The following is a 14,406-nucleotide window of genomic DNA, read 5'->3' as shown; positions in this document are numbered from 1 at the left end:
TGAGCCTCCTACCCGAGCTCCATCAGCAGCTCCCTCTTCTAGTTAAGGAGGAGAGCTAACAAGTTCCTCTTCTCCCTCGTGATATCTAAGATAAAATAGGTATCTTGAGGTTTTCTAAAACTCTGAGAGCAAGGAAACGTCCATAGGAGACCCCACATACCAAAACCAGGGCATTCCCAGTAAGCCCAAAGGACACGACTCATGCAAAACCCTTGTCTGGGGGGATTTGAAGAGACAGCTGAAAAATCATTCTGAGATCTAGTTCAAACCTTTTACCTGTTAGACAGGCCAGCTCTGCCAAGAGGATGACCTGATTTCTTGGCTGCTGGCATTCGTAGCACCCATTTTTTATACCTGGGCAAAGCAGTAGCACAGGCTGGGGAGCAGTCAGTTTTGTCTGATTCATCCACGCCGTGCTCAACAGCCAAGGGGCTCCTCGCAGGCCCCAGCAGTGAGGCCAGCCGGGAGTGCAGTTCTGTTATTGTAGCCGGAGGCCCACTTCCAATCCAATTACACACAACAGCTGTGCTAGCTCCTCTTTTCCACCCCCTTTGCTTCCTCTGCTATGCGATTCCAGGAGAGGTTTTGTCATTATCGGGGGCAGTAAGTCAGGGTGAGTGGCACCTAGTCTGGGTGATCAAAGGAAAAATAGCGCGGGATGGGAGCCAAAGAGAAAGTATTTTATCCCAACATCTATGGGCAGAGAGAGATCAAACCATACAATCATCTCCTTTCTCCCGTGGCAGAAACAGCACTCAGACATTGTACATGGCACATGCCTAGTGCAATGTTCACATGGGGAGGGTTAGGAGGATGATGGCGTTTGAAGCACAAAAATACACATGCAAGTGTTTGCAAAGATGACTGCATGCACAAGAGAACGTGTGCAGACGGCAAGAGCTGGGGGTGAATCATTTTATGCCTGGCAGATAAGAAGACGTGTATCAGTGGAAAACACAGCACCTGACCAAGTAGGTGCACAAGTGGGAAAGGGTTAAACGTAGAATAGGACTCCTCAGCTTGGAACAGAAATGTCTGACAATATATATGATAGAGTTAAAATCCTAAATAATACAGGGGAAGTGAACAGGGAATTTTTTTTTCTTATTTGTCAGAACACAAGGAGAAGGAGTCACTGAATGGTATTTTCAACTAACAACTGTAAAAACAAGTGAAATAAAGTACTTTCCACAGTTGCATAATTAAAAACAGGACTTGTTATCACAGGATACTGTGGAGGAAAAATATTTAAGTGGATTAAGAAAAATAAAAACTGGACATGACCAAAGAAAACAGGTCCATCCATGACTGTAAAACACTAGGCACAATGTCATCAGGTCAGAAAGTCATTAAAGCAGTGACAATCAGAAATCACAAAGGTATATCAGTGAAACACCAATGTTAATTTTGTTTCTTAAACTTGTTCCAAAGCATCTACTTGCATAAAAAGGAGGTTTCTGGGCCTGGAATTCTTGCTCTGAACCCAGCCATCACTACTGCCATGTTCTTGTAAATGGGTGTGCATGGAGCTGAAAAGCATTAACTTTTCAGTGAGAAGAATCCCATTTGTAGACAGTGCCTGTACAAAGGGCATGCAAGAATGAGAACAACTGTGGCACCTATGAAGAATGTATATACACAGAGGTTTCAACCACCTGCGTGAAGATACCTTGAAGATATGGCATGGGTGGTACAACTATCAGTTGCACTCTTACCTAGTAGCTTCTGCAAATAGGAAACTTCAAACAGGCAGCAACACAATTCACACGCACTCATGCCCAAAAAGCATAATTCAGCTTCAAGAAAGCAAAACTCAGCATACAGGTACTGCTTAAATGACCCAATGACATGGAGTTAGGAAGATGGATTAAAATATCAGCCCTCAGATGAAGAACGGAAAGGAGTATTAAAAGATAGAGGCTGAAAGATTGAAGACCTGAACGAAAAAAAAGTGCTTGTATGTTGTGCCTTCAAGAACCTCTGTATTCTTATGGAAGACTTGCTCAGGCAAACAGGGACTGATTTTTCCTCAGGGCCCCAGCTAACTAGGTCATTTCTACAGGATTGTGCCCATTCATTTACATGCAAGCTCTAGTCAGCAGTAAAATCATGACAGTAAAATGACCAGAACTTCATCTCTGAGCCTTCTCCTCTGGAACATCTGAAGATCTCTCCCAAAAAGGGGATAAACGTGGCATGGACAGGCAAAGCACTCCTTCAGGTTTGACACCCACCAGGTATCAGTGCCAGTCACCATAATATTAAGGACCCATATTTAGTCCTTTCTCCTTCATATATTCTTCCACTGAAAAATAAATAAATAAATAAGATGGGAGCACGTCACTAGCTGCTTGATCAACTGGTCTTTCCCCAGCAATTTGCCTTTCAGCACCTAAACCCCTGGCAAAGAGCAGAAGGTGCAAAGAAAGGGGCAGGTATTGTGCAGAGGTGACGGAGGCATCCGTTCTGGCCATGCTGCACACTGCTCCCCAGCTAAGGCTCTTGACCTCTGTAAAAAGACACTTAACTTCCATAACATTCAGCCTAAGATCTCTAAGCCTGTTGTGAAGATGAGATAAGGCTGTAGCTATAACCCCAGAGGGAAAACTGAAGTACTGAAAGAAGTTATTTCTCCCCTAAACAACACAGCGAGTCAGTGATCCAACTGAGCACAGATAGCAACGCTCCCAGCTCCAGGGCCCTGCTCTAAACACTCGATTTTGTTCCTTACAATGTGGTGTTATTTTGTGACCGGGACAAAACATCTATAGGGCAACTGGGCTAACACATGACCAACTCCTTTCATTTGTGAAATAAACCAGATGGGATCTTCAGCTGGCTCTGGAAAGTAGTGTAACACACCAGGCCCAGCTGCCAGAGTGCCCCTTCTTCACAAGCAGAGACCTCGCGACCGAGGAAGGCTCACACTATACATTTCCATTTACTTTGAACAAGACCAACATCTCTGCACCTTGCAGGAACTGCACCCAGCAGAGCCCCGTGCCTTGGTCCAGCCCCAGCCCATTCCCAGCTACCTTCTCTTAAGGGGAATTAGTTCTAACCACTCTATTTGACAAGAAAAAATATTCAGTTAATCAATGGCCTCCTTACTACCCTTCTGCTGCCTGTGGGGAAATAGCTACCAGTAGCTCATAAAATACTTAATTTATCTTGCAAACAGTGAACAGTTAAAGCAACCATCTCGGCAGGGGCCTGGGGCTCTGTTCTCACCACGCGGGTGTCTGGATGGCTGGACAGGGAGGGAGCCTCGGCCCAGCTGGGCAGAGGGGAGGCCCGCACCCAAACCCCCCCTGTGGTCCACGTCGCAGCCCGGGCCCGCAGCAGCGCCAATGTGCTCCCCGGGGGGCTGAGCAGAGGGGTTGGGTGTCTAGGAGCAATCAGGTGCGGAGCCCCGTAATGAGGGGAGGGTAACTGTCAGACTGAAAACACGCAGAGATGCCTGTGACAGCACGTGGAAAAGAGCATCCGAGTATGACTAGAAATCCACGTGAGAAAGTACGCAAGCAGTCCTGAGAACGAAAACATACGTATGTGAGCGATTGGGAGAACAAAAATGCACGTCCAGGCATATAAATAAGAAGAATAAGGCGGCAGTGGGGCAGAAGAGCTGTTCACTGCTGTGTGAGGCAATACTTATTCATGGCATATCACGGAAATAAAATATCCATGTATTGGTTGAGCCTACCAAGGTGATACCTTCCCAGTTCAACCATCCTCCTCTGCCACAGACACCAACAGCTGCAGGAGCTGGTGGAGAGACCTGTGACCCCGAGCCCTTGGTGCATGCCCTGTCAGATCCTGTCCGGTGACAGGAGACGGGAGCTCCTGGACACCTCAGCCTGGAGTAGAGAAGGTACATGTTCAGCCCTGCAGGTTATGGTGTACAGAGGCTTTCTTTCCAAGACATGCCAAGCAACGTTTGCCATTTGGCCACTTTCATCCCCATTACTGCCAGCTGAGATGCAGACAGAATGCAAGGGATCTCAGCAGAACAAAAAGGGGACTGATGAGACCAGCCAAAAGGGCTAAATATGCAAGGAAATTACCCGAGCCGCTGGCCCTCACTGCATTTCTCTGAAGTATTTCACAAAACCTGATTGTCCAACTGTAGAAAAGAAGCAAATTGAATGGAGAACTCATTCCAGGTCCAGGTCGGGTTTAGCCAAAGTTATGCACAAAGCTGAGAAGAAAAAAGCCTCGACTCGCCCGTCATCCCACCCCCAGCCATGGCAATGCCAGCTGCTTCCCTGGGCCCTCATTTCCATTTCACATAATGATAAACCAGGTGGAGAGCTGCCTGAGCGTGAGGTAAAAATTGGTTTCTTAAGCTCCAGTGGCAATAGGATGTGGACGGCAGAGTAAGGTGGTCTAGTCCAATTAACCCTTGTAGCTGAAGCTGGGGGAATCAGATCCTTTCAGCAATGAGAAAGCAACTCGGGGAGGGAGGCTTGGAGTTCTCTGTGGTAAAATGCTTCCTCCAGGAAGGACTCCCCAAATAAACAATGCATATGAAACACATACCCTTTTTTTTTTTTTTTTTAATTTTGAATGAATCTTTTCTGTACCATGGGGCATGAAAGTCTTGAGACGTAAATAAGATCATACATTCACATTCAGCCAGAAGCATACTCACTGTTTGTTTGTTTTTAAAACCTAACATAAAACAAGAACAATAAAACCCTTTGTTAGTGGAAATGAACCTGAGGAGGTTACCAGTGGGACTAGCAAATGAAGTGGACTACACTGGGATTAGGAAAATGACAAAACTAGATCTGTATGTCTACACATAGCCGTGTAAGAAATAAGCTGTATATTCTGCAATGTTCAATGCCAGCTTATTAGCAATACAAGCAACCATTTTAAATGCAATTTTCATTCAGAAAACATCCCTTTAACTGACCATCACATCTTAATCTCTGAAAAGTTTGTGACCTTTGCTACTATGAAATTCCCCTTTTATCAAAGACCTTGCAATCCAGACCCCGTGACGCCCAGTATGAGGATTTGTGCTGAACACTCTCAGGAGGCAGGTTGTGATTTCTGCCCCTGGTAACTGCCCACCACCACTCCTTACAGAGCAACCCTTCAGCTCAGCAAAGGTAACACTTACCTGGAATATGATTGACATCTGTCGAGGTGTTTTCATGGCAAGCAGAAGGGAGAGAAGGAAAAGAGAGAGAGAGAGAGAGAGAAAAGCCATTAGAGATTCACACAGAAACTCAGCATCCTTGCATGGAAATCAATTTCATGCAAAACCAGAAGTAATTAGGTTTGTTTGAAGGCCACCCATCTGCAGCCAAGCACCCAACCATGCAAGGGAGGAGGCTTTGTCTCCTTCTCCACTGTGCATGTAGAAGTAAATCCATCATCATATCTGTCCGGAGAGAGTTCCTGGAATCAGATAGATCCAAGCCACATCAGTTCCTGTAAGAATATTGGTTAAAATATTCTACTGTTTTTCACACACAAATGCAAGAGAAAGAACCAAAACCTACCTGCAGGTTACTACAGCACATAAATTCAAGCAAGTTTTCAGAAAAAAAGAAAAGAACCTGCTCCCCTTTTACAAGGGGCCATGTGAATTTATGACCAGGTGCAAGACACTCAGTCCAGAAATCCAGAGGAAAGCCCACTCCTTATCATTCCTCTTGCCCATCATTCTCAAAAAAAAAAAAAAAAAAAAAAACATCTTTCATTGCAGACAGCAGAGGGGGCGGGGGAGAAGGAGTGCCACAGGTTGGCACGTCCCACGTGTTGTCTTTTCACAAGATGCGGAAATCAGACCAAATTTCAATCAGTACTTTTTCAGCCATGACACAAGACTTCTTTAGGAATCAATCACATAAATCCCAGAATAAATTAGTCCTTTAAAAAACAGAGGAGCAAGGCTATGTAAGTGATGATATCGATCACAGAAAAGGCGTATCTTTGAATGTAGTATATGTTTTGGGCAGAGTCCATCAACCCCAGGGAATGTGCTTTTAAAACATGCCTCTCACATCTTTTTAGCATCGCAAGTTTAGTCTTGCTCTGAATAGCCCCATTTATCATAACACCATGAGGGAGGAAACCTCTGAAATCTCATGGGGTTAGACTAGATCGATACCTTCCTTGCCAGGCAGTCCTCCAAAGAGGAACATGAACTTGCTTCTGGAAACAGTGGGGCCAAGTCCCAATGTAGCAATCTTCCTGTACCTTGCTCATGAGCTATGCTGCTGCAGGCACCATCCTTCAGGTAAGGCTTCAAAGCAATACATTATCCCCTCAGGTTACTACAGGTCCCAGAGCATTTCTGCCATGAGTCCAGGAGCATGACATGCTGGGTGCTTTGGCTACACACTGAGGTTAAGAACGTATTCTCCTTCCCTGAGTATCCCCTCCCCTTTCCATCACCACTCTCCCTTTCCATCCAAACCGGCTATGTTCCCATGAAACCAGTGCCACTTGTCTTCCCAAGACACTTGCATTTCAGCGGTGAGTGACTGATTCCTGTGGATGTTGCTTTCTGTTTTTCACTTTCTGTTGCATTTTGTTTATCACTTTGTAATGGTTCCAGAATCATTTGAGGAGAAGTCCCTGTGGTACATCACACATATATCAAGCCATCCTTCGCTAAGGAAGTAATAACCCAAATAAAACAATGCACAAACAGGGGAGGGACTGCTGCACCAACTCATTTAATTTCCGTAGCTTCCACTAAATATGTATGTCAGATCTGATGAGTGTTATTTGTTGCCTTTCCTTTTTTAGCACATAATGGTATCTAAGATCTGGTGTCTTTGCATGTGAACCTGGAAGGACACCTAGCACTGAAAGTTTGCCTTGGAGTAATTATTTTTAGGCAGGAAAGGAAAACAAGTGTCAGGCAGCAATGCACGCACTGATGATAGAAAGCGAGAGCAGGGGCAGAAGGAAAGAGCAGACCCTTCATCGCCACTGCAGAATGTGAACACGATGCCAAAGAAACGAGTCCACAACAGAACTTGAATTGAGGTGTTTGCGGGGAAGTCAGAGTCACAGTCAGAGAAGATGATCACACATGTCAGAAGTAAAAGAGGAAGGAGTGAGCAGTGGAAGACGCCACACGTGCTACTGATAATCCAGCAGTTCCCCCAGTGCCTGTTCCAAACAGGTACAAAGCTCCAGACCCCTGCACCCTCTCAGCCTCGCTGCCCATGGGAGCAGGCAGGGCCACAGCCCGAGCTACAGCAGGGTGTCTGTGCTCCAGAAGGGAATCAGTGGTCTGTCTGGGGAATAAAGGGATCACCAGAAAGAAAGGGCAGAGAAAAGAGGGAACCAACAGTGAGCAAAGGATAAACGCATTAAGCAAATAAGAGGAGAGGCAGGCAGTAGGCTGTAACTGATCTACTGTGTTAAATAATACTTATTTAACTGTGCGTGAATTAAACAGGTCATGAAGTTGTTAAAAGGGGGAACAATTAAGTGTTAAAAGCTACAGAGCATCTCCAAAACATAGTTTTTCATTGGCAAGTAAGGGGGCAGCCAGCAAGGGGCTTTCTGTTTGTTTACCCATACGTTTTGTTCAGATGTCCCTAGGACCAGGCATCCCTGAGCCCGACCAGTTTTACTCTTAGCTTTCCTTTCCGTCTTTTCGCAATGTCTTCACCCAACACAACTTCTATATACACTGGTTGCATCAGAAAAGACACTGTTCACGTTTCTGTGAACTTCTGCAGTATTTACCTGTTTGGCAGCCAAAGTCATCAGTGCCACTTCCCTCCTATACTATACACTCCATTTCTTGTATTGCAGACACCCCCCCATGTGGTACCTGCTAGCAAATGCTGATTTTCAAATGGTGAAACTATTTGGGTTTTAGTTTAAAACACACACAAGAAAGCACTGCTTTCTTTGTTAAGACAAAAATTGCATGCAGCCAGTGAGCCCTCACAAAAGACCCTACAATAAATACACTGTGGCTTACAACTGAAATTGCGTGCCAGTCCTCACAGGAAACCCCATAACACCTCTGTGGTGCAGGGTGCCACTCACCTCTAGCGTGCAATTAAAAATGTGGTTGCATATACTGCAAAAGGAACCCTTAATCAAGTACACTCTGATGCTGTAGCTCATGCACAACTGGTGCCTCTGCAATTAGAAAAGAGGCTCAAGAACAGAGATGGCAAATGGCCACAGTGACCAGATCAGGGAGCTAACTTGAGTCTACTGGAGTTCCTGCCATCTGAGGCATTCTCTCAAATTCTCTTCATGCTTTTTCTGGTTCATTTTTAAAATGACTGTTTAAAAGATGTCCCCCCTTTCTTCCTCTTCCATAAGCCCTACCCTACTTCCACGACAGGGCTCTCCTACCTACATAGGGACTGAGGAGGCACAGCATTCCCCGATGAAACAGGGAGCACACAGAACTCATGGCTAACTCGTGGTCCCAGTGACCATGGCACTTACTGCCACTCAGAGGAAGGTTTCCCCACTTTCCCCATCTCAGAGCACTTCAGACAAGGAAAGTCCTGCCTCTTAACAAAACACAAGGCACGGTTTGCTTTATCCTATACACAAGAGTCCATTTATTGCTCCTTTGTAAAGGGCTGAGCCACAAGCCGGTGCTGTTTGCTTTTGTTCTTTGATGCTAATAGCTAGGTTGAAAGAGGGATCAGCGGGGTTGCTGCCTTTGTCTGGTGCAGCCCCAGCCAGCTGGGGGTGGGGGGAAAGGAGGAGGATGAAGGCGATTGTGAGGAACAAAGCAAATATTATTATAGATCACATCTCTCCGGTGTCTCTAACAGAAACATCTGAGGTTTTTTTTTTTATTATTCTAACATTTTTAATAAGAAGTTTAGCAATAATGGAAAGCGCCATGAAGTGCACTTTTCTCTCTACCTGGAGGACAGGGACAGCACACAAGCTGTCTGCACACAAGCCCTATCAATACACATCACCTTGACCTGAAGAGACCTGCTTTAGTTCCCATCCCTGTAGTCTACTCAGTCTTGTCCCCCTTTGATGGGCTGTTGACACCTGTCTTCTGTCAGCCAAACTGATAGCTACTGACTGAATCCTCTTGTCATAAAACAGCCATCAGACAGGAGCACCCTAGGCCAACTGGAAACAATAGCCTAGAAAAGAACGGCTCTGTCTTGTAGTGTCAGTCCCTCAAGCCCTGGGCATCCCCCTGCCTTTAGACAGGAAAATGACCTTTTTCTGAAGTTAACTCAGTTGCAGACACCTGAAAAAGCCTTTCTGAAGCAGCTTTGGCACTCACTGTGCTGCAAATACAATAGATACGGGTACAATTTCATTGGCAGAAGTATAGTTTGTTGGGAACTCTCAGTCACTTACTTTGACTTACTGATATATATGAAAGCAGTTCAGAGACTACAGATGGATGCATTTATGGCAGCCTTTGAAAATACTCAAAAGATATGTGATGGGCCAGTCTGGACTACTGTGGTGTGGTAGAAAGAGATGCTGGTGACTCAGAACCAGGTGACTTCCTCCTAACTGAGCTCTGATGCAACATTTTAATAATTGGATGAAGAATTGCATTTTGGCTGAGGTGGAAAACCCTCAAACTGCAATAAGCAAAGTCTTCATTAATTTGACACTTCATCAAACAAAGTGCTAATTACAGATGCTGATTTGTTGAGTAGTCTCATTTCATCCTAATCTGGTCTTTTAAAGGTAAATATATGGTCTTCCTTCACTTCCTGTATCAAACTGTTGGGCACCGTTGTTGGTGCAAAACCCTCCAGATTCCTTGTCTTTTTCTTCAGGAAACACTGGTTCAAAGCCAGCTGGGAGGCAGAAATAACACCTGCCTTGTATAATGAGCTGCAAACAACACTTTGCTTGGGTGAAGATGCTCTCTGTAATGAGACCAATTTCAAGACCACCATCCTACAAGGATGTGCCTGTGCTCCCACAGGGGATAGGCACCTTGTATACTGTTACATGTATGGCTAATGAAATTAAAATCTTGGCTCCGTTAAATTTATAAAAGAGTTGACAGTCACTGTGATAGCGTCATGATTTCAGTAGGCTCCGTCCCTGATATCTTTCTACCGATTCTGATAGAATTGCAACACAGATAAATGTAACCAATTCTATTTATTTTGTTGAACATTTATGATACTGAGACAAATCCAAGACCACTTGAGCCTATAATGTCTGTTACTGAGCAGCATGCTGGGATCACAAAGAACTTCACAGTACTAGCAGGTGTAGACCTTATTGTCTCACTCCAGAAGAACAGGACCCTGTAATTTGTGTTAATGGAGTGTTGAACACTTCTGATTTTATTCAGTAGAGACAAGTGGTGACACATACACAAACAAGTTCATTACAATCAATTACATTTCTCTGTGTCCTTTGTCCTATGGGATCTCTTAGGCTTCAGTCTCTTGGGAATAGTACTCACTTGATATGTTGCACAGAATTGCATACATTTGTGGTACTGTGTAAAGAGTGAATACTTGGGATCCCAAAGCACTTATTAGCTGTGAATATAAGAATCATTCATCCAATACTGAAGTGCAGTCAGCTCTGAAGTGAAAGAGACAGATGTTTAACGGCTTATAGGAACGCCAGCAGTTTAGCCTGTCAGAGTTACAACAAGAACTACTAAAAAGGCAACATGAAACCTTACTCTAACTTGGCTGATTTTACTAAAAGCACCATATGATTTTAAACCACTTTTGATTTTAATTAGGTGGAGGGATTGGATTTCAAATCTTATCTGAATGATCAACATTGGTTTGATGCCTCCATGCTGTTCTGCACACTCTGCATACTTCCACCATTATGAATGCCATGAGCACTCCACAGGGTCAGATGTGAGGTTGGCTGACATGTGCCCGAGTATGTCACCCTCTAAAGCATAAAAACTGTGAGTAGATTCTGTACCTACTAAAAAATAAATAAAATAAAAAAATCCTAATTTCAAGTGGCCAAGCTTTCTCCTCAAGGCAATACAACCAGAAATTAGATACTCAGTGCCGCCCAAACAATCTGTTGATCTTCACTTAAACTGACTAGCTGCATTGCCTGATCACTCCAGGATGAAGCTTCTGGTGTTTCATCCTAGAGGCCTGGACACGAAAGGAAAAAGAGGATTTCTCACTGTCATTTTGCACAGCACCTCCACACATCTCTGTTCAGTCACCTGTGCCCACAGTCCTGTGTTGCACACAAAGATACGTAACTGTAAAATTTCTGAAGGGCAGGAGGAAGCAGACGCAAATACTCTGCACTCTAAACTGACCATAGAGAGAATGAGAAGAAACTTACGGTGCAGCAAGTGAAGTTTAGGTTTAACGTTAGAAAAACATGGTAGCAATAGGGTAGTGAGGCCCTGGAATAGTGCGGCTACTGGGAGTTAGGTACCAGCACTGGAGACTATTAAGAAAAGACTATAGAATTATTTCTCATTAATTTTTCAGGTACACCTGATCTTGTCTTTAAAAGACTAGCTGGCCCTTGAGACCGCTTCCAATCCCATTTCTTACAATTTTATTATTCTAATTTAAAAAACAGTCTCCCCATGCAATCCCGTCAGTAGCAGCTGCCAGGTATCAGGAGTTAAGAGCTTCAGTAATGGAGCAGGGCAAACATCACAGCAAGGCTGAGCCTCTGACAGCAGCCAAGCACAGGTACTCAGGGAGGAGTGAAAGGAACTGAGAAAATTCACAGTAACCTTACTTGCAGCTTCCAGCAATAAGAGACTGCATCAAGATCAAAATGTTTAATAGTCCTTAATGGACTTTTCCCTCTGAATTTGTCTGGCCTCTTCCAGAACTAGAACTGATGTGGTGTGAAACTATTTTCATCTGTTCATTTAAAACCTGCAGCTGAATATATCATCTTGGGCATCCCCTACCTGTTGTTTTCTAGAAGATTATGGATAATCATTCGGCATTCAACACCACTGCAGCATACTTATTATTACGATCTACCTCATCCCCAGTTTTAGTCACTTCTGTTCTGAACTGCAGTGCCAGTCCATCAAGACCCTCTGCATATGGCTGCCATTCTGCGCCTGCAGTGAAAGACACCTAAGTTATCTACAGTAGGAAAAATTTTGAGTTTTACCCTGGGCTCAGTTGTACTGGGCAGTACGTTCATCTAGTCATTTTTAGCACAGATCTAAATCCATCAGAAGCCTGTCCGTCCCTGAGAGGCATATTCAATTGGGCCAAAAACCCAGTGAGAGCCAGGCAGTCCTTCTTGTCAGAAACACAGGCTGACAAGTTTATGAATAAGAAATACGGTCTGGGTTTTCAGACAAATCAGCCTAAGAGCACTCCACTTCTCTGAAGACCTTTGCTCCTCAGTAGGGACTGGTGCAGATCCACACCCCCGTCTTACCTTTCTGTTTACCAGTACTGCATACTGAGCCCTACAAAGAGTAGTCTTCTGCCCTAAAATTCACGTGCAACACTGGCACCAAGAAAAATCAATAGCTCCTGAGAAAAAGGACTAGATATCAGAGGACAAACAAATCATGTCAGAAAAACATGAATATACTCTGATAGCGTGTGCCCATGAAGTGCACATGAAATCTTCTTCACAGACTACAATTTGTCACCATTAAATGTTCCGTGCAAACAGCAAAAGCCACCATATGGTTCATCATGTTACATACCAGAAGTGCCAAAGCTTTTTCCACCTAAGTGGCCTTTCAGAAAGAAAAAAAAAAAAAAAAGACTAAATGACTTCCCTGCCTTTAGCTACAATGTTTGGAACCACTACTTCTAAACCATTCGTATGTTATGAGCAGTCACAGGGTTACAAAGAAAGGTTTATTTTTTTGCATTTTAATAGATCATCTTCAGTGGTAAGAAGAGGAAGATGATTTCTCTTTCCCTCTCAACAAGTTCCAGCTTGGATGAAACTAGAAACTAAGACCCTCTAAAATTACACAATATTTATACTTCTGCCTGTTTTATCACACTTCTGTAGCCTTACCTAGACATTTCTGTACCTGCTTTCATGCAGATACTTATGGCTGCATACTCCTACCATCATTCAGAAATCCCTTCAAGGTAGGAGAGCCTTAGACTTCACAAAGTCTTTCAAAACTTACTTGCAAGATCATGACATTTTTATGGACAGTTCCTCATGAGCGTCTTCATGTTCTAACTACAGTTGAAACTAGCTTCCCATTATAAGCCTAATTTTCTCTCCAATCTGGAGTTTAACATATACTAAATCAACCAGTGTGACACTTTAGTGGCTGCAGCACATCATAGAGATGTTCTTGTAAGCTGGACGTGACTCACACAACAGACCTTAGGGATACAGGGTCCAGTTTCTCTCCTATGACCTTCCTATTTTAATTGACTTGAGCAGCAGGAAGGGATGTGAATTGGATGAAGCTCCCTGTATTAAATGCCCTCCCCACAGGGAAGGCCTTCCCTGGATTCACCAACATAGCTACCTCTTCTAAGATCTAGCAAAAGCAGTAACGTTAGTTGGTTATCAGGACATAAAGATGACAAGGAACTTGCTGCTGATGGTGTGCAACAGCAAACATGCTGAACACCACAAAAATAACCTATTTTTTGAGCAGTTAGACTGAAGTGAACCAACCAAACCAAGAACCAACACAAGAAGCTAAATGTAGCTTCACTGCAGGCACTCTGCCATCTGCTCAAAGCACTTAAATTGGGCCCACGGTGTTTCACCCTTGTCTGCATCACCTGCAAGACAGGCACAGAGACTGGAAACCAAGGCATTACCCACGTATGCCACAGAAAGAGGGCACCTTCTGTCCTGCTGACCAAGACCCTGCACACATGCCAAATATTTTCAGCTTTGTCTTGTTCTCAGACTATCACCATGACAGCTACCAAACGCATTTACTACCCCCAAATCCATCACAAATTGTGCCATCTCCACTCCTCTCTTATAATCCAAAAAACGATGGACAGAAATGAACTTTGGGAATATCCCCTGTGACATATACAGCATTGAGGACATTCAATAAGTAGTAACACCAAGAACAACAAAGATACACAGGAAGAATTGGGGCGGGGGGGGGGGGGGAGTGATAAGTAAACACAGAAAAGGTTTGTTAAGCCTATGAAGTGGTCCAAGCTATAATCTATTTGCCGTACCCAGTCTTGGAATTTATAAAACAAATCCCTCGATAAGTCTGACGGAGTTGTTAGAGGATGCTAATATTCCCCCCAAAGCAATCTGAAGCAGCAGAGCTGGAGCCACAGAAGGCTGTGCCTAGCCTAGTCAGCAAGGGTGGAGGATCAGGAAGAGGGGACCCTTTTCCTAAGGCCTAGGTATCACTGTTGTCATTATAGCACTGAATCCAGCTCACACTGGAAATAAAACTCCATCTTGCTTTTTCAGTATTGATTATAACTAATACTGAATTAAATCTAGATTTGTTACAAG

The 14,406-nt window shown here is 44.1% G+C and overlaps 1 protein-coding gene across 5 annotated transcripts in view; it reads right to left on the bottom strand.

Annotated features, from left to right (window-relative positions):
- NRXN3 (neurexin 3) overlaps nt 1-14,406 on the bottom strand; it is a 940,418-nt gene that overhangs the window by 903,644 nt on the left and 22,368 nt on the right. For 4 of the 5 annotated variants that reach the window (XM_083837468.1, XM_083837465.1, XM_083837469.1 and 1 more), the window contains exon 2: nt 5,132-5,149. The exons of the other annotated variant lie outside the window; for it this stretch is intronic. In XM_083837468.1, the coding sequence (XP_083693594.1) occupies nt 5,132-5,149 (18 nt within the window). The remainder of the gene's footprint in view (nt 1-5,131; nt 5,150-14,406) is intronic. 5 annotated transcript variants of the gene reach the window in all.

This window comes from Anser anser (genome assembly GCF_964211835.1).
Source record: "Anser anser genome assembly, chromosome: 5".
Classification (NCBI taxonomy): Eukaryota; Metazoa; Chordata; class Aves; order Anseriformes; family Anatidae; genus Anser; species Anser anser.
Note: the sequence above shows the minus strand (reverse complement) of the source record. Positions and strands in the feature narration are given on the sequence as shown.